Genomic DNA, 21,398 nt, shown 5'->3' with positions numbered 1-21,398 from the left:
TGGCTACTGCGGTACAATATGTTGAAAGTATATATTAGTATCTGGCAGTATACATGTGTGACAATAATCATGTGTGTATAATAACAGTAGAAGTATGACTAATGACTAATGATGGCAGCAGCAGCAGGAGGCATCTGGCGGGACCACGGCAGCAGCACAACCACACAGATCACGCTGTCCAGGCACCGCTGTGATATGAGTTAATCTGAGAGACAGTGGAGTAATGGAGATGCAGTAATAGGACACGAGAGAGAGAGAGAGAGAGAGAGAGAGAAGGAGAGAAGGGGCCTGGTGTATTATAGGGGGGTCCTCCGGCAGACTAGGCCTAAGTCAGCCTAACTAGGGGCTGGTACAGGGCAAGCCTGAGCCAGCCCTAACTATAAGCTTTATCAAAGAGGAAAGTCTTAAGTCTAGTCTTAAATGTGGAGACGGTGTCTGCCTCCCGGACCGCAACAGGAAGATGATTCCACAGGAGAGGAGCCTGATAGCTAAAGGCTCTGGCTCCTGATCTACTTTTGGAGACTTTAGGGACCACGAGTAACCCTGCGTTCTCAGAGCGCAGTGTTCTGGTGGGATAATATGGCACTATGAGCTCTCTAAGATATGACGGAGCTTGACCATTTAGAGCTTTATAAGTTAACAGGAGGATTTTAAATTCAATTCTGGATTTTACAGGGAGCCAGTGCAGAGAAGCTAAAACAGGAGAGATATGATCTCGTTTCTTAGTTCCTGTTAGTACACGTGCTGCTGCATTCTGAATTAGCTGGAGAGTTTTTAAGGACTTACTAGAGCTACCTGATAACAGAGAGTTACAGTAATCCAGTCTAGAGGTAACAAAAGCGTGGACCAATTTTTCTGCATCTTTTCGGGTCAGGATAGGCCTAATTTTCGCAATATTACACAGATGAAAAAATGCAGTCCGTGAGGTTTGTTTTAAATGAGAATTAAAAGACAAATCTTGATCAAATGTTACTCCGAGGTTTCTTTAGGTAGTGCTAGAGGCCAGAGCAATGCCATCTAGAGAAACTATGTCATCAGATAAAGAGTCTCTGAGTTGTTTGGGGCCAAGAACAATAACTTCAGTTTTGTCTGAATTTAACATCAGGAAATTAATTTATAAATCAATAAAAATCGTATAATTAATCAATATTCTGTCTCAAATTATTTATTTAACTTATAATTAGCTGTGTAATAAGCGGGATAATGTATAATGAGCTGGAGAATACTGGGAAAATAATTTTCCCAGTATTCTCCGGCTCATTATACATTATCCCTTACATAACGTGAAACTTGTCATATTTTTACAATATAAGTTATCACATTTTAATGTGAAAATATGTTGTTATAACGTGAAAATATATTGTTTTAATGTGAAAAACTTCTTGTTAGTACGATAAACTTTTCAGGTTATAAGGTAATACTGACCCATTATTTTTTTCCTGGTGTGGCAGTAATAAGCTTCCGTAGAAAATGATCTAAGTACTACTGTTACTTGCTTTTGTCCATTTTATGTCGATAAAACTCGCCGAAAATTATTTAAAAATCGCTCAAACCAACGTTTTAAACGTTAGTCACCGTTGAATCGTGTCTGGTCGTGAAGGGAGCGGTTGCTTAGTAACGGTCGGCCGGCTGGAAGAAGCACGCGAGCAGGGGAAGGGGGTTGGGCGAACAGCTCACGTGGACATGACGCTCCCCTCGCTTCTGATTGGTTACTACTCGGCGGTTTTCGCGCCAACGCGCTGCATTGTGGGGAGGGTTAGCGGAAGTCCGCCGGGTCGTGGGGGAAGCTGTCGTTGTGTGTTGATGTTTTGGATTTTAAACTCAGGAGGATTTTTCTTTTCTGTAAAGTTTTTATAAAAGCGGACATTTTGTACGGATGCGGGGCGAAGAGTCGTCGGATTCAGAGTCGGGCAGGATGGAGGAGAGCTCGGTGCGGAGGAGTCTGGAGACGTTGTGTCAGGAGCTGAACATGGACGAGCAGACTGCCACTGAAGCCATGGAGAACTTCACTGCCATCTGGAACACATACACACTGGAGGTGAATCATGTCCTCTATCTATCCTCTGTTCAATGATCCAACATGATGCTCAGATACAGACTCACTGAAACATCACTAACTTTCATCGTGCTGTAAACTTGCTGTGGAGGGAACTGTGGAACACAAACACTGTTTGAAGGGCTTCAACTGACGTGTTCCTATTGTCTCATATTTTTAATTTAACCTACTTAATCACGTGAAATTATGTATCACTCAGTGACGTATTTATATCACCTGTAACAATCACAGGTTCACAGAGCCCAACATGATCACCTAGGATTGTTTACCTTCAGTGCTGGAAAGTAACTAAGTACATTTACTACAGTACTGTACTTAAGTACAACTTTTAAGGCATGTGGACTTCACCCAAAGTCGTATAATGATGAGTGGCTTTATTTTGAGCAAAATAAAAAACAAAAACAAAATAAACAGACATGCTAAAATGGAGCAGGAAGTGCACACTTATGTAAGCCTTCCCCCTTCTCACTAATCATGTCTCATTTGAAAAGGAAATGGTCAACAACTGTCCCAAACTTTACACCATTAATAAAGATAAATAAACAACAGTCTTAGATATTAAATACACAAACCCAATCTCATCCAAGCCCAAATAAATAAATAAACAACCCCCTCTTCATCTGCATACCTCTTATAAATACTTAATTTGTACATCTTGTTTAAAGTGCTCGATAGTTGTGCTTCTCTTGAACTCGTTTTGTATTTTAGAAAATCTATTATCAAGTTAGCCGTCAGTTAGTTTACTGTGGATTTATAAATACAAAATGAATTGAGTAATTGTTTCAGGAAAGATCAGGTGATACATATAAATTTCAGTTTGCAGCCAATAAAATAAGGTGTATCTGAATAATATTTCCTTTTCAAAGTGGTGGCGAACAGATACTAATAATATGCTGATGTGACGGTACATTGTGCAGCCTGACAGGTCGTCTTATGGTCTTTTATATTAAGATATTTATTTTTATTTCATTAGTCAAATACAGCTGAGTGATGACTCACTAGACCCTTATACAGCCTCATCAAAAAATAACCAGATACATACTCTGCAGCTCCGTAATTGTGTATTTGTGATGTTTTGTTGTTACTGCCTGCAGCGTTTCATGCTGTTGTTGATGTGTACACGTTTTTGTTTGTGTGTTTGAAGTGGATCTTTGGCCTGTGAGCTTTCTGTTTATGCTGAATGAATTGTGCGCTCCTGTGTTTGTGCAGGGAGAGGTGGTCCACTGGTTGGCGTGTTCTCTGTATGCAGCCTGCAGGAAGGGCTCCACTCCCACAGTGGGTAAAGGGTTGATGGAGGGAAACTGTGTCTCCCTCACCAGGATCCTTCGCACCGCCAAACTCAGGTCAGTCTCTGTTGCCACGGCAATACAAAAAAACCATCTGGCAAATCACAACACACCAAATAAACCTTTAAAGAAAAACTTCACCCACAAAATGACCTTTTTTTCTTGAAAACACCCCAAAGCGATTAATTGATTATCAAGATAGTTGCAGATTATTTTTCTGTCAACCAACTAATTTTATGGTGAACTGGAACTGGCCTTTCCAGGTTTCACTAAAGGGTGTTTTAGTGTGATATATTTTTTGTTTCTGGAGCTTGTTTATGTTGTTTAAGTTTAGCGATAATAATTTGGCTTTTTTATGTTGCCCTTCACACGTCTCTCCCTGTCCTCCCAGTCTGATCCAGTTCTTCTCCAAGATGAGGAAGTGGTCCGATATGTCCAACCTGTCGCAGGACTTCAGGCTGCGCGTGGAGCGGCTGGAGCGCAATTTTGAGGTCTCCACAGTGATTTTCCGCAAGTTTGAGCCCATCTTCATGGACATGTTTCAGAACCCTCAGGGTGGGGAGCCGCCACGACAGCCACGCAGCAGGAAACACAGGCACGACACACACACACACACACACACTTTTAAACTTGCTTCTTACTCTTCCTCTCGTCAGATACAATATTCGTCTTTGTTTGATCTCTGACCATACACACGCACACACACATGCTGCTAACCCTGAAGCAAGAAACACAAGAACAAAGATTTTATTCTCTCTGTCACATTAAGTCATTGTTTCTGAAATTGCTGCTCCTGCAGAGATGAGCCACCACACACACACACACACACACAGTCAACCCAGTGCAGTCTAACCAAGTGTGTGTGTCCTCTGGCCCTGTAGGCGACTGCCCTGTCACATCAGCGATGTGTTCAAGTTCTGCTGGACTCTGTTTGTCTACACCAAAGGTACCAAGAAACAAAAACACACTGCTGAGCAACTCTAAACTCTGTCATGATTTTACTGACGTCAGTAAAGATGTTCAAAGTGACGCTTTGCTTTAGTTTTTACTTTTAATAATAGACCTAACAGACCCCTTCATACCTCTAAATGATATTTGAATTGTTTAGTCTAGAGCTGAAACTAATGGTTATTTACATTCTTGATTAATCTGTTGATTATTTTCTCAAAACTGAAGAATTTTAAGAAATTCCTGCAAGGTATTTTAAGATATCACAATCATGAGAATGCAATAGATGGACGGACAACCACTAATGCTACTACTACAGCTAATTGTCATAGCTCCTGTAAAGATGCAGATTACCAGTGTGTGACTTGTGATGTTTGTGTATTTGTGAAGGTAACTTCCGTATGATTGGTGATGACCTGGTGAACTCGTATCACCTGCTGCTTTGCTGTCTGGACTTGGTGTTTGGCAACGCTTTGCTGTGTGCCAACAGGAGGGACCTCATCAACCCAACGTTTAGAGGTAGGCTTTAAGATGTGTGTGAGGGTGAGTCTAGTTTTAAATGACACAGTTGCCATTATCACAGCCAGGGCCCAAGTGTAAGGAACAAATGTTCTTGAGCCCATCTGTGTCAAGTCTTAAAATGAGGTGTGTTCAGGCGCATTGCTGACATATTGCTGTTTTATGGCTGCAGACAGTGATCGCACCACTGACCAACAAAAAACAAGTTTAATGTCATTGGTTTTCCTGTAATTTAAAGGGCACATTATTCAGATAGTAAGATGCAACTACATAGGCGGGTTCATTATAACGTGTACACTCTGCTTGTTAGTTTAAAAGCACACGGTACACACAAGTCTGTGTATTGGCATGTAAATAAATGTGTGTGTGTGTGTGTGTCTGTAGGTCTGCCTGCTCTGTACCGTGTTGACGGACACGTTTCACCAGATGAACCTCCTCCGTGTGTGTTGGAGAGGTTATGCGAGCTGCACGACGGACTGGTGGTGGAGGCAAAGGGCATCAAACAGCACTACTTCAAACCCTACATACTGAAACTGTTCCAGAAACAGGTACACACACATACACACAAACACAGGTTTGTACCCTCCTGACTTTCCTCCTTCAGTCCTCATTCTTCCTTTGCTTTTTTCTTTGGTTGACAAATCTGCGCATATACAGGTGTACTTACTGTTTTTCTGATCTCCAATCCAGGTTTTACTTATGTTTTTCAAAGCAAACAGGCTAATTTTCATTTACCTGTTTTGTAAAGTCTTGTTTGCTTAACCCCTCTTCCTCTCAGATCCTGAAAGGCGACGAGGACCACTTGACAGAAATGTTGGATCCTCAGAACTTCATTGATAACAAGTAAGCTCATCAGGGACCAGAGGTAGATGTCACTTATCAGGAAAAGTCACTTTTTTCCACTCTGTCTGTAAATCTGTGCGGCTGAATTAAAGTTAATTCTCTGAGATATTGCAGTGGTTAATGTTACGTCTTTGTGTGTGATGTTTACAGTAAAGCCATAAACCGGGAGTACGAGGAGTACGTGCTGACGGTGGGAGATTTCGATGAGCGAGTGTTTCTGGGAGCCGATGCGGACGAAGAAATCGGGACTCCCAGGAAGATTGTTCAGGAGCCATCTGCCAGCCAGACGTCTACTCAGAACCAGCTGCAACAACATGTAGAGAAGGTACACACACAGGCACACACACACGAGTTTATCCACAGCAGCACTTTGTGGTGTCAGTCGATCTGATCAGAGCTCATCAGATCAGATTGATGGATGAGAGGAGCAGCTGCTGCAGAGGCAAATTAAAGCAAACCTTTAGACCTAGCTCACTGTGTGGTTAAGTTTCACTTTCACTGCACCTGGCGGTCTTCTGCTTTCTGTGCCAGGAGTACGCTCCGCTCTCGAAAAGTGTGGTGCAATGAAAAACAAAAAAGTGTGTTTTTTAAAAGTGCTCCTAATGAATGGTCCAGCTCCAAAAATAAAATATTAAAAAAATCAATATGTGGCAGCAGCTGTTATCATGGCAAGTCATCACAAATAAATATGTGGGAAGCCCTGCGCCAACCACACACACACACACACACACACACACACACACACACACACACACACACACATAGATCTGGTAACAACATGCACAGAAGGTTATTGTCAACAAATTCCACAAAAGTGTCAAAACCAGCACTGTTTTCTGTCTGCCTGTGGCTCTTCACTCCAAGCCCATTGTTCCCTGCTGAAAACACAATACATAGTTTACATTTTTTAAAAGTCTCAGACACAGTCAACAACTTGTGGAGAAGAAATACAAAAAAAAACAAAACAGCTTTATAGAGACACACTGATGGTATAAACTCTCCCACTGTGTCTGCAGTCAGGCTCTCTCGCCCCCTCCACCCCTCTGACCGGACGAGTTTACCTGAAGGAGAAGGACCTGCTCGTCACGCCCGTCTCCTCGGCGACACAGAGCGTCAGCCGGCTGCAGAGCATGGTGGCCGGGTTGAGGGCGGCGCCCAGTGACCACCTGATGCAGATCTTCAAGTCAGTTCCTCTTTGTGCCTCTTTGTGCTTCTTGTCTCGTTTGTTGTAGTTCAGCAGCGTCGAGCGTCACCGGAGCAGGATGAAGTCAAGTAAAGTGGAGGAAATTATGATGGAGTAGGAAAACAGTGGAGTGGAGCAGATGAGACTGCGTTTGATTTGAATTCTGAAAAACTGTAGTGAAAGATTAGACGAAAAAAACATTGATTATACTTATATGATTGTCACAATTTAAGCTGCAATGATTCAATCAGATAGTTGAGTGACAGAATCTATTTTGGTAATCATATAATTGTTTTAGTAGTTTTTTAAGTAGTAACAGTGAAACATTACCCTCCATGGTGACAGTGTGTCCTGTGCTGTGATTGAAGGTCGTGCTCCAGAGATCCCACAGAGTCTATACTGGGCAGAGTGAAGACACTGGGACAAACATTCAAAGAACATTACACAAACGACTCAGAGGACATGCCTGGCTCTCATATAGGTAACACACAACACACACACACATATAACTGCTTCAACCTACCTAAGTCAGCTCATGAGAAGATTTACTTCTCTCACTGAATGCTCCGACTGCAATATGAAATTTAAATTAAATTACAGTACGTAACTTAACGTGTGTTTTACCTTTTGTCTTTTGTTTCAGACTTTGCAGAGAACCGACTGAAGCTGGCTGAGATCCTTTACTACAAGATCCTTGAGAATGTCATGGTGCAGGAGACCAAACGGCTGCAAGGCAAAGACATGAGTGTAAGCAGCAGCCACATGTGTGTCACAGTTTAAACTCAAGGTCCACTTACCATTTACGAGCCTATATAAGCTTTCTAAAGCCCCGTTTCCACCAAACAGTTTCTGTATGATACCATTGGAACCAAAAGTGACACTTCAGACATGGTACCTAGACCCTAGCGTTTCCACTGCAGACAGTCCTCTTACATGTGGGCGAAGTTGTTGTCAATCACTGCTCCGTCCAGTCCTCACTGTATTTTATTTAATCGTTATAAAAAATTTAAAAAAGCCCCAAACTCTGCTTTCCTTCTCGTTTCATCAGACGTCTCCAGATGTGTTTTATTTGTTTGTTGCCACATGAAGTTTTTTTGTAATTGTACTATAGGCTTTTTGGTACTTTAGGTAAATATAAATCTGTGTGTTTAGGTGTTATTGGAGCAGGATATCTTCCACTGTTCCCTGATGGCGTGTTGTCTGGAGGTGGTGTTGTTCTCCTACAGCTCCCAGAGAACCTTCCCCTGGATCATCAACATCTTCAAACTCTCCCCATTCTACTTTTTTAAGGTAACACACACTCATAACATACACACTTTTACAACTTAAAACAACCATTGAAATCCTTTCAAATTCTCATGTCCTTCTCTCCTGTGTCTGTTTGCCTCCGTTCATGGAGTAGTTTGAATAAGAATATAACTGTATTTCTTTATCTGTGTGCAGGTGATTGAGGTGTTTATCCGCTCTGAGGAAGGCCTGTCCAGAGACATGGTGAAGCATTTGAACCTGATCGAGGAGCAAGTTCTGGAGAGCAGAGCGTGGAGCGCAGACTCTGCCCTGTGGAGCGCCCTGCAGGCTGCTGGGAACAAAGTCCCCACAGTGGAGGAGGTCAGCAGGAAACACACAAACTTTCCTCCTTTTCTTGCTACTTCATTTCTTTGTTTTTGTTTTGATTATTTCATCTTGTCCTACTTTCTGACCTCTCATTAACTTTCTCTCGTCATCTTTCTCTTAAGGTGAATTTTTCCTCCAGTCTTGACACTGGTTCTGGTCCTGGTTCTGGTCCTGGTTCTACCAGTGGAGGTCAGTCCCACCTGCCTCTGGTCGCCCTCTCCCCCATCATCCACCCCCGCATCAGAGAGTTCAGGTCAGGCCTGGGCAGCGCACGTAAAGGTGAGTGTTCAGGTGTGAAGGTACATGTTTTTTGTTGTTACAAATGAGCTTCGATCAACTTTGTTACCCGTTTCTATCTTCCAGATGTGCCTCCCTCCCCGCTGTCGGTCCACGACAGGTACAGCTCCCCAGCAGCTGGCAGCGCTAAGCGGCGTCTGTTTGGCGACGACCCTCCGGCCACGACATCAGGAGTGGCTCCAAGCTTGAGTCCAATGTCGTCACCAGCCAAGAGGTTGACATTTGGCTCAAGCAGCACCCTGAAGATCAGTCAGGGCTCCCAGGCCACCGTCTTGAGTTTCCCACTGCAAGGTAGATGACACATTTACACGTTTTACATCACTGAACACAGAATATGAAGGAGATGCCTTCAGCAAACATGACTGCAAACAAAGAGACTTTATGTTATTGTGATGGCCGTTTAATTTCTCTGGCTCATGTCTGAATAAGCGCGCTGTCACCTTTAGGTAAAAGTCATGATGTCAGTCACACCTGGTGACATTTCCATATCACTTTGAACATAACAAAAGCTGAACTGAAGCTGTCAAGTATTAGGGCTGCCCGAGACTAAGAATTTTTCTACTCAACCAATATTCGTCATTTAGGGCCATTAGTCGAGTAGTCACCCACATGTTTACGATATTAATGTGTGCACGTCACACACTGAGCGAGCCGCCTGTTAATGACACTGTGGGCTAATGGGCATGTAGCTACTTCCATGTTTCAGATGATACGTCATGTTTGTAGTCGACCAATGAAGATGAGTTTACATATCACCTTGGGTTCGTCCTTCACCTTCTCAAAATGATCCCACACTTTGGATTTCCTGCCCGACATGTTATTAACTAGCCTGTGGAATAACCGCAGGTACCAGCCCTGGAGATTAGGGGTCGTACACATGCCGCGTCTTTAACCACCTGGAAAACACAAGGTCATGCGTTGGGTGCTACTCATTTGCCTTTTTTGTGCCAGCTTGGAAGAAAAAACATGGAAGAATAGGGTCCAGGTTGAAAAATATTCACAAACTCAGGACTTTAAAGATTTTCCAACGTGCAGAAAGCCACTCAGCTACTCTTCAATGTAGTAGCTTTGTTTTCCCCCTCGCCATAAAAAGATGTTTTGTGGGCGTTCCCATGAACACCAACTGCATGTATGTGATGACCATCGCTTTGTCACATTATCAGGATTTTTTTTAAATAAAGATGAAACATGAAACTTGATGTATATCAACACTGGAACTGTCTGGATAAACCTGAAAGTTTGTCATGCAGCCTCTAACTGGCAGAACTGTTTGTGCTCTCTGCATTAAAGTCAAGTGTATCTGTGTTTTAATGATCGTCAGATCAGATCAGAGCATTCAACAAAGGCCTGCAAATAACGAGTTCCAGAGTTAGTGCCTTTCTCTGAAGCTGTACATGAATCAGACTCTCACCCTGACACACTGAATCAAGTGCTCATAAAACAAGTTTATCTTGTTGACAGTTGTGTGGGAATGTTTCCAGGTATGAATAACGACCGCACCATCACACTGATCCCGGTTCAGCCGTGTGACTCCTCTGGCACCATCACCGCTCAGTTCCTGCTGACCGCCTCCCCGAGCCGCGCCGCCACCGCACCCGCAACCTCCGATGCCCAGACAGGAATGGGACGGCCGCGTCGCACTGGATCACTCGCGCTGTTTTTTAGGAAGGTAGAAAACCTTTATCAACATCATCGTTTATTGTGGATGTGATTTCATTGACTTGGCGTAGCATAAATAGAGGTTGTTGTATGTTGTAAGGATCAGATTTTAAAGCCCTGTAAAGGGAAATTCATGGGCTCATGATTGACATGTACTGACATGGAGTTCAGGACTTTCAAGACTCAGTAATTTTTTGTTTTCTTATTTTTTCTCTGGTTCTGTGAATATCTTTAGTATGTTTTGTGTTATTGAATGAATGCAAAAAATATTTCCACACATAAAATACAAAAACGTCCGGTGGTGTTTTCCTGCACTTGTTTCGTCTTTCTGACCAGCTCGTCTCCTCTGTATCTGTCTCCAGGTGTATCACCTGGCCAGTGTACGTCTGAGGGATCTGTGTGCGAAGATGGATGTCCCGTCGGAGCTGCGAGGGAAAATCTGGACGTGTTTCGAACACTCTCTGGTCCACTGCACCAGTCTGATGAAGGACAGACATCTGGACCAGCTGTTGCTGTGCAGCGTTTACATCATATCCAAAGTGAGAAAGCTTCACATTTAATAAAGAACATATGTGACCATGTTTTAAAGAACAGTGTTGCCTCACAGGGAAACATGTTTCTGGCAGCGTAACACAGTTTTTAATTTATGAATCAGAAATGTTTTCCTTGGAGGGAAATAATTTTTTGGCAGTTTCCCTGAATACTCTTTCTCTGTTGAGCAGAAAACCTCACTGTGTCAGTAAAGAAGTATTTCACTGCTTGAAAGATGGTCTTTTCATAAAATGGGTCTGTCTATAAAGTAGAAAGATGCAAAATCGGTGCTACATGAGCAGACAAAGTTTGATGGTGCTAGGTGAGCTAGCAGTAGATGCATGCTTCATGATTTCTGGAAAGAAGCATTGCTGTCAAGTTTATCAAACATATTTTTTTTGCTGCTTTGGGCACCACAAGCCGAGTGTTATCTGGGTTCATTATATCGGGGAAAAGATCGATATCTCCAACACTCAGCCACTCAGACCAAAACAATGTAGACTGAACTGTTGCTTTCAGAAATCAGCTGGCTGGGTGAAGTTGACCTGTGCATGTAAATATTTTAATTTCCTGTCATTTTTTTCCTTCCTTGCAGATCACCAAAGAGACGCACACCTTCCATGACATCATGAAGTGTTATCGCAGCCAACCACAAGCCAGCAGCCATGTGAGAGACACACACACACTGCACTTCACAGGGACACACCACTGTATACCATGATACAACAACAATTTACAAACCAACTTACTTTACTTTACTTTACTTTGTGTGTGTGTGTGTGTGTGTGTGTGTGTAGGTATACCGCAGCGTGTTGCTGCGTCACACTCCCAGAGAGCAGGTGACTGATGAGAACATGGAGGTGGATCCTGTTTCAGGTGGCGAATGTAAGAAACAGACACACATCCTTCATAAACACATTGAATGTAAAGATGATGGTCTGTTGTTAAACGTTGGTCACACATAACGACTTTCAATTTAAAAATGTTGATATTTAGATTAATTAAATCCACTGAACAGTGAGATTCAATTTACAATTATTTTCATTATCTATCTTACTATTATGTTTTTGCCAGTGTTATGTTTATGTCATATTTTTTGCCCAAAAAGTGTTAAATTCATATTATTGAAATAGTCACAGATGAACTTAATGCAGTGGATTAATTGGCTAATCAGAAAAACCCAACAGGATCCAGTATGGTGATGTCCTGGCATCAGAGAAGCTGGAGCCGACGCGTTTGGTAGTTTCATCTGATTAATAACTAATAACAGTTGATCCATCTTTGTCTTCAGCTGCAGAGAAAACCAATCAGGTCTCAGGAGAAGCGAACTCTGACCAATCAGGGGAGGAGGAACGTGGTGACCTTATCCAGTTCTACAACAATGTCTTCGTCCTGAAGATGAAGGGCTTTGCATTGCGATACGCCACCCATGACAACCGGGTACGACACGATAACCCACAGCAGAAAACTGGGTTCACTATAATGAAATTAATACGATGCACTTACATAATTTGACTGTGAACGTGTGTGTGTGTGTGTGTGTGTGTGTGTTTGATCCTCCAGGCGGACGCTCCCCCTCTGTCTCCGTTCCCGTCTGTCCGGGCTCAGCCTCTCTCCCCTCGCCGGATTTCTCAGAGACACTCGCTGTATGTTTCCCCTCACAAGAACTCTGCAGCCTGCCTCACACCCAACTCCTACACGTACAGGATCAACAGCAGCCCATCTAAGGCAAGAACATACACACACACACACACACACACACATCTGAATACAGTGGAGGGTTTTTTGGAAACTGCTTTTTGTATTTTAAAAATTAGTGCCTGCAAGTTCTGGATAAGCCTCTTTGTCTCGAGGCTGTAAATGTCATTGTTGTGAATACTGAAGTGTAACATTTGAGTTGTTGAATTGGGCTTCAAGCTTCAAGGTGAGAAATTAAAGTTAGCAGGAATATATTTACCTCAACACCAGAGAGAAGCAGCTTTTTTATTAGGAATAAAAGCTTTTGTTTTGTTTGTGTTTTCCCTAGTTAATGCAACACTCAGCACTTCCTCCATGTTTTTCGTTTCAACAGTCACTCTGCTCAGTCGATCAGTTTGTGGATTGATTGATCAGAGCTTATTAGAGCATGGATTAGAGGAGCAGCTCCTGAGAGGCAAGAAGAGCAAACTCTTAAGCCCAGTTCAGACCAAAGATTTGCGACGAGATGAAACCATTTTAGAACGTTGCAGAGAAGGTTTGCAGCAGTGTGAACTGGCCATCTGAGCTCGACTCAGGCCAGCTGATGGTGTCACTCGCAACTCAGCTGGTCAGATTATCAGAGGCTGGTTTTAAAACACGTCACCTGTTTCAACAGCCAATCAGCTTGTAGTGAAGTCCGCTGGTCAAGTTAAAATGACTGCAGACGGCGTGTTCACTTGCTGCGGCAGGTGCTCAGTCCCTGCCGAGCCCTCTGTTTCTGTCTCAAGTGGGCTGGTGTCGGACGGTGGAGCGCTGCTGCTGCTCGCTGTATGTGCTTATGCCCCCTCTCGCACCCCGCCCCCTCATTGACAAAGTAATTGGCACTGCTTACTTATATTATTGAGGCCTATTTATCATGAATACAGTCAATCTGTTGCTTGTTTTAAGTTTTTCGTCCTTTCATCACCACTACAGATGCAGCTGCAGCCAGTATCTCACTATCACTATCCTCATTCATATTTTAAGAAGCTACAAATTATATTCAGCCACAAAATAAGTCTGAAAATCTGAAAATCAGAGCAGAAGTACAGAGTTGTTGCATAGAGATGATACACTGTCTCATCTAGTTGCATTGGTGTGAACCAGCAGGTTTATAGAACGATACGTTGCAAGTAGTTGCCTGTTTCAACTCTGATCCATCTGTGCTCAGAGTTCCCTTTGCACTCTGAGAGTTTGGAGCTCTGAACTGAACTGTTCCCACAGGCTCCACATAAAAGGTCCAGCTCCAGAAATGGAAAATCAGCATGTGGCAGCAAATGGTGACATCATATCAGGCTGCTACTAATAAATGAATGTGTGGGACACCCTGAATCCAAAATATATAAATAAGGTGCCATAAATCTAAAATATATGTTATTAATTAACCATGTCTTTCTTCCTCTTCTGTCTTGTCCCTCCATCCAGGAGTTATCCGACATAAACCGGATGATCCGTCAGGGCTCTGTGAGCAGGAAGAGGGCCTTCACCATGGAGGGGGATGTGATGATGTCGTCATCCTGCGACTCCCCCAGTAAGAGGGCGTGTCCGGAGAATGGCAGCAGTCCAGACGTGCTACTGAAGCGTCTGCAGGACGTCGTGTCCGAGCGGCAGAGTCACTGACGGGCTGACAGAAGGAGAAACGCGTGAAACATTCAAGTAACTTTCATCACAGAACAGTTACTGATGAAACAAGACATTAAGAGTCTTTTTTCATCACTGATGTCCGTTTGATTGTGACATTTTATATATTATGACCTGAGGGTCAGAGAACCTGAGCAGAACATAATGGCACAATTCATGCCATTTTATTTTATCCCTGTAATTCCTCTTGTAGAGTTGTCACAACCTCACAAATTGGACTTTGGCACCAATAATAATATCTACAATGTGATATTTGAACCATATCAGGAATCAAAACGCAATCCGTGACACACCACACCTGTTTCACCTTTTCACCTTAGAAGACTTGTTGACTTTAGATGAACCGTTTGACTCTTTAGAGGTCTTTTTTAAGTTTTGTAAAAGTCTTTTATAAAAGTATCTTTAACTTTTATCCCACAAATGCAAATGTTGTGCCATTGTTACACAGTCAAGAGTGTCATAACTCACTGGTTGCAGCTGCTAGGTGGCAGCACAGGCAGGTTTTTCAGACTTCTGTTACTCTTTAAAGGATGGTTTCACATTTTTTTCATTTTTTATGTTGAAAAGTTAAAAATACCACAGTGGCCTGAATATAATAAGACTGATTATGAGATCATTTTTTGTTGAAATATAGTTATTGAAAATAGGAAGGTTTTCAGGGGATACTGTAAAGAGAGCTGTCCTCCTGTGAAACATGAAATACTTACATTACAGCAGAATGTAAATCCCACAGTCGTGAATCTTGTCACATACTCAGTCTCTCTCCTGTCGGACTCTTGAAGCTGTCTCAACTATTTACTCTGGAAATTTTTCAGACTTTCTGAGCTCCTCATTATCAAATTCAGCTGTGATTGTTGGCAGCTTGATGGACTGTTTCTGCCGTGAGGATGTCAGGAGACACTTTTGACTCGATTTCACTTTGCAGGAATTTTATTTCCACTCTTTGGTAGCAAAACACAGAAACTTTCATAGGTTAGGCTAAACTAGCTGAGCTCCTACAGCCCTCTGTGAACTGACATTAAGAAACTCTCTGTCTTAGCAATAAAGTGTCAGCTTCCTTTCATGTCGCGCGCTTGAAGAATTTTATGTCGTGACCACCTTCATATTTTGTTGTGCGATGTGATTGGTAGTGTTACTAACATCGCCATAGAGATAGTAGTTTTAAATCCACACAGACTCTGAGCTGCGCTCAGCATCCTACATCTGTCATCAGTGCTATATCGTAGGCAACTGGACTTCCTTGAGTTTCTTGAAGACATTTCGCCTCTCATCCAAGAGGCCTCTTCAGTTCTACGGGGATGTACATTAACCGCCTTGAAAACGTGAGGTCATATCCTATTTACCTGAAATCCTGAGTGCAAAGCTGATCTTCTTCCAGGAGCTGTTTATAAGTGTGTTGATATATCGTCTGTCAGACAGATGAAAAGCTGTGGCAGCCCTGCACCAAAATTATCAACTTCTCTTCCATATTTATCACAGACTGATATTTACGGAAGAAGAGAGAGACAACTGTCGGCTGTGATTGGTTGTTCCTCATCACATGACATGCAATGCGTGCTGCTGCATGTTGAATTCGGTTTATCTCAGGGCGCAGCCGTCACGCCTTGAAAAACAGGTGCTCAGGAACGCCTACGTGCCACAACGGAGTGGCTCTGGTGTTTGTGTATGCATCCCGTGCATATTCATTGAAAATAATTAATTTGAAGGCGCAAAAGACGCGGCATGTGTACGGTCCCAAAGGCATCGTCAGTCATTAAGAACTCGAGAAGCTTCTTGGATGAGAGATGAAACGTCTTCAAGAAACTCAAGCAAGTCCAGCTGCCTATGATATAGCACTTACTTACTTCATCGACATGACCCACGGCTGGCTGTGTTTTCACCAGGCTGACTGACAGCAGACATTTACTCAACCAAAATATTCTCATGGCAGTGCCACAGGAGGAAATCAGCAGTGTTTGTATTTACTTATTCTTTGAAATCTGCAGCGCACAGACTGGGGGCTGATCAAACCAGACTTACATGGTAAAAACGTCAAAGCACAGATACAGCTGGATATTTAGGTGATTCAAACAGCTGTCTGTGTAGATTGTGCTTCACTAAACGAGACAGAAATACACTCAAAGTGTCCCTGGTTACCACGGAGATGACTTAAAACCAATCGCAGAAGCATAAAATGATGTACGATGATTTAATTTCTGTGGAGCGATAGTTTTGACTGCCCTATCATAAATTAGGCTTGTAGCTACAAACAGCCCATAATTCAGCAGAAGGTACTCCGTCTATTCAGTCGGATATCTGCTCCTGTTGATTACAAAAATGTTTTACAGTATAATACAACCCACTGTTTTATAACATAGTTTCCAGTGAAATATAATGTCATGTCTGTTATTCAGGCCAGTGTGGTAGAAACTTTTATTAAAACCCAGCGTTGAAAGGAGATATTTCACAGTGGTACTGATGTTTCCCACAAAGAAGAAAACACTCAACACTTTAATTTTATTTTAAGCTTTGCGTCTGATGACCTTCAGCAGGCATTTTCATCTTCTTTCATTTTACTGATGTGAAACCAGAATTTAGGTTGCTATAACAACAGTTCAGCGCACGTTTTTGTTTTTTGTTTTTTGTTTTTTTAATTTTTTTTTTTTTTTTGTTTGTTTTTTTTTAGCCAGGGTGAAAATCAAACATCTTGCCCCTGGCAGTGTTCGCTGTTTCCTGCCAACACAAATAAATAAATACATATACAGTATTAAAAATTTAAAGTTCAAGTTGTAAAAAGTAAAAACTCACAGTGGAGTTTTAACCTGATGCTGAGGATCATATATCAGAGACTGAGAAGCCTGAGGTCGATGGTTCGATTCTCGTTCTCAAACAGAAGTTGAAGCTTGTTGCTCTTCGTCAGGTCGAAATATATTTGAAAGAAAAAATGTAAAGTTTTCAACCTTAAACTTGTGTAAATAGTTTCCTTTAACAGGATTTGCCAAATCAAGCTGTATTGTACATTTTCTAGTATAAACACGTCTTCCACTACTATATTTTCAGAGGTCTCTAGTTTTTATAGAGATTGTATTGCTGAGGGAGAATAATTCTTTTACTCACTACTTCTTACTGTTTCCTTTTAACTTTCATTTTTGTGGTTATGAACCATTGATTGTTGTAAAATGCTGTAATAAAAGGCAATAAGAGTGCTTGATTGAAGCAGCATTTTTGTATGTTCAGTGTGTAGCATCTACACATCAGTTTTATTGAATTTAACATTTTAGAAAACAATCTAACAATTTAACATCTTCTGTTTTGTTCGCACCTGGTTTGCTAAAAGCACAGTAGCAAAGGAGACAGAGAAAAACTAACCACTTGTTGTAAAATGCAAATTAAAGTTGTAGCTTTTGTTCCCAGATGGCTTAAAAAAGTACAGTAATGGAAATGAATCTGAAAGCAGGGAAAGCATTTGTGTCATTTTTGTAACTTTTCTGAACTCTTTCCAACCAGTATATTTGTATTTTCTACAAACTGTCAAAAGTTTTGTAAAATAAAATGTACTTTGAGCACTTTGTGTTCATTTGTGTTCCTTGTGTCTGCACAAATTTCTCTTTATTGTATTTATTGTATTTGCTGTTTCAAAGCTCCAACGTAGGATTAGAGTTTAGGTCAAAAAATATTGAATCAGTTTTATATTTCAGATTTGAAGTTCAGTCTTAAAAAATCCACTAGATGGTCGACCTGGATCGATATATTAATTCAGCGGTCAATTATCCAACATCATCGATGCAAAGTGAAAACATAAACATATTGTCATCGTCGCTGTTATATGAGTTGACGTGTCGTTTTGTTTACCATCATACGTTTCTTCAATTTCTGTTTGAATATTTTAAATCTGATATGTTGGGGGAAAAATGTATGAGTTCTTGAAAATTCGTGGAAAAGTTTTGAAATCTTGTCTTCAAGATATGCCTTGATTTTGCCGTGGCACTCCTGTGTCACCTTTCCCCTGGCGGCCTCGCACCAGGCAGCCAAGATAAAGATAATGAGGATATTTCCTGATATTGTCTCATATTGATCTCATGTCCCTGAATTGAATTGAATCGAAATCATGTTGTGGCGGACTTTGTGATATCAGCAAGTATCATGTTGACCAAAGACCCGATATAACATCACATCAATCGACATATTTATCAATTTACAACCCCACTGAATGGACCACGAGGTGAGATCGTTTGTTTTCTCAACTTTGTATATTGACTTTTTGTTGGCCTAAAATTATTCGTGTTTTGTCTTAAAAAACTGAAGGGTGGGATATTATATACTCACCATGTGTAAGTTTTAATTAGATAAGATAACTTTAACAAAGTAATATCCTTTGAAAAATGTTATGAAACAGTTACTGCCTTTACTGATTTGTGGATTATTATTTTTTTGTACTTCTAAAACAGATGTTCTGGACAAAATATTCCACTCATTACTTAAAGCTTGTTTCACTTTAATCATTTTAATGTGTCTTGTACATTTTGTATATTTTGTGTGTGTTTGTCCGATCTGTCCGAAACATGGTGGACTCCGTGGAAGATGGACGATAGCTCGCTCGGTGTGTAGATGTAAAGTGCTCATTTTACGGTAACAAAAACACAATGATTCTTATTTTCAGGTGTTTGTACACTAATGTAAAAATAATTATGAATATTATATTCCACTTCTACTAATGTATCCCCGTAAATCCGACACACTGGACCTTTAAATGAGCAGATTATGTCGTTTAAAACCTGCACTAATTGATTTTTTGATCTCCTACCAGTGGGACATGCCCGGGACACCTCTAACAGGAGGATCCTGATCAGATGCCCAAACCACCTCAACTGACCCACGAAGGAGCAGCGGCTCTACTCCGAGCTCCTCCTCCTATCTCTAAGGCTGAGCCCAGCCACCCCACGGAGGAAACTCATTTCGACCGCTTGTATCTGCAACCTCATTCTTTCGGTCACTACCCAGAGCTCATGACCATAGGTGAGGGTTGGGATGTGGCCACTTCTTGGCAGTGCAGCAACGTATATGATATATTACGTGACGTATTATCTGTCGCCTCATTAAGTTACTATGGCGATCATGTTAGGAAATGGTCACCTGTATGCGCACATCGACATCAGAGACACCTTTCACATCATAAAAAGTCATTTCATCCCTTGTTTTTATAAAAAATATTGATTATATGTGATCCTCCTGCTGAGGACTCTCACAGAGAGAGAGGTCCCATACATAATACATCCTCTTTGGCTTTTATCACCCGGTTACCATGGCAATCCTGTCAGTCTCCATCCCTGCCACCTGAATCTCACTGAGCTCCTCTCTCTGTTGACATTTTATTTTCCCTAAAGATACCAGGACAGTTTTTATTAATGAGTCTGACCCCCACATACATTACATGGTAAAATGTGAATATGAAATATCACATTTAATTCTCAGTATTTTGCCGAAAAACTAATTTCAGGCAATGTTAATAATATTGAAGATCAGACCTCAGCTCTTTTTATTTCATTCTTATTTTCTTATAACATCAATATCATAATCAGCTCTCCTGTTTGCTGTCTAAAATGTACCTGCAGGCTACTTGTGTTACAGATTCTGTGTTTCCTCTCTGTTTGGTGTGAGTGTGTGACTGGACACTGGTACGTCAAATTCCCGTTGGTTCCACACTCATTTATTACCATGACGACACGCCTCTTTAAACTGTCTCAGTGAATAAAAGTAATGTGTCCCTCTTATGATGACTCACTCAGGGACGCAGCAACATGTGGAGGTGCAAAGTGTTTTTCTCTGGCTGCTGATGAATAACAGAGATGTTTTGTATTTCAGCAGTGGCCTTATTATTTGAGTCTGTCCATTCCCAACACGGGGACCTCCAGGGGTCTTTGTTTTTTTTAGAGAACTCCAGAGTGAGATCATAAATGAAAATAAGTAGGGCTGTCAAGCAGTTAAAAAATTAATCTAATTAATTACATGCTCTGTGACTAATGAATCTAAATGAATCGCATACATACACAGTATTTAAAAAATGTCAATTCCAATGAATTTTGGCAGATGTGTCATAAAGCTGCTGGATTTTGCACATAATTCAATGTCCCCTCTGTCCTCTACCATTGAAACTGGTCCGCAGTCCATTTTGCAAGGCAGTTAATTAGTCAGTCACAGTTAGACTTACTCAGTTTGCTTCTGAATGCCTGGTCGAGTGTGACTTGACGAGGCTGGCTGCTAACGCTAGCGTCAGAGCTCTGACTTCCAGGTTCACTGCTAAATGCTTTGCGTTGACATGATATTTCAGGCTTGAAGCGCTCAACAGTTCCATCTGGGCATTTTTTAAATGCAAATGTTCCATTCATGGGGCCAAACAGCATTGACTCATTTGCCTCCATCATGTGACAAAGCCACTGTGGCCTTCAGTGACCCATCTGGTCGCAGGGCACCACAGAAGGTGATTAATCATAATTTTTTAACACATTATTTTTTCTTTGATTAATGAATTGCCATTAACGTGTTATTTTGACAGCCCTTAAAATAAGGTTTAATTAAATTTAATTACCATTTTATTCAGGTTGAGTTCAGGCAAAGTGGCATATTGTGTGACTAAGGACATGTTAACTTTTTTAGATACATGAAAATGAACATGTTAGTGTTTCTGACCCACAGAGAGAAACGTAAGTGATTATAAATCATGACAAATCATGAGCCCTTTTTAGACAAGAGTTGTGCAAATTTGCAGGAAAGCCCAATCAGTCTTTTTTCAGCATTGGCAGTATAAAAAGAATGCGCCTTTTTCCTGGCAATGGGGGGCGTGAGCAAGTAACAATCCATGTAGCTCAGCGTGTGACGTAAACAGTGACGTGGGAGGGAAGCCGCGGCTGGTCAGTCCTGCGAGTCTCTCAAAAGTCGGCCCATCCTTCATCGTCCCTGCCATCTGACGGTTAATGGCCGTCAGAGGGCGCACAATTCCTTGTCTCCCCAGTTGCTCATCTTTACAGTGTCTGTCAGGTTTGTGTTTCCCTCTTGCTACTAGCTGCTCACTAATTCCTGCTATCAGCTGTTTCCCGTTTATCCACCGCCAGTGGGTCGCACATGCAGC

At 41.7% G+C, this 21,398-nt stretch overlaps 1 protein-coding gene across 1 annotated transcript; it reads left to right on the top strand.

Moving 5' to 3' along the window:
* Positions 1–1,764: 1,764 nt before the first annotated feature.
* Positions 1,765–17,830, top strand: rbl1 (retinoblastoma-like 1 (p107)). The gene is made up of 22 exons (XM_049584441.1): positions 1,765–2,038; positions 3,266–3,399; positions 3,734–3,937; positions 4,224–4,288; positions 4,681–4,809; positions 5,194–5,357; positions 5,588–5,652; positions 5,803–5,977; positions 6,669–6,835; positions 7,204–7,316; positions 7,479–7,582; positions 7,988–8,125; positions 8,279–8,443; positions 8,572–8,728; positions 8,813–9,037; positions 10,228–10,415; positions 10,768–10,944; positions 11,532–11,603; positions 11,734–11,821; positions 12,228–12,376; positions 12,500–12,664; positions 14,078–17,830. Exons 1-22 carry the CDS (start codon positions 1,877–1,879, stop codon positions 14,270–14,272), a joined length of 3,201 nt encoding a protein of 1,066 aa, XP_049440398.1. The 5' UTR covers positions 1,765–1,876; the 3' UTR covers positions 14,273–17,830.
* The last annotated feature ends 3,568 nt before the right edge of the window (positions 17,831–21,398 follow it).

Source organism: Epinephelus fuscoguttatus, linkage group LG1 (assembly GCF_011397635.1).
Source record: "Epinephelus fuscoguttatus linkage group LG1, E.fuscoguttatus.final_Chr_v1".
NCBI lineage: Eukaryota > Metazoa > Chordata > Actinopteri > Perciformes > Serranidae > Epinephelus > Epinephelus fuscoguttatus.
This window is presented reverse-complemented; position numbering and strand designations above follow the sequence as displayed.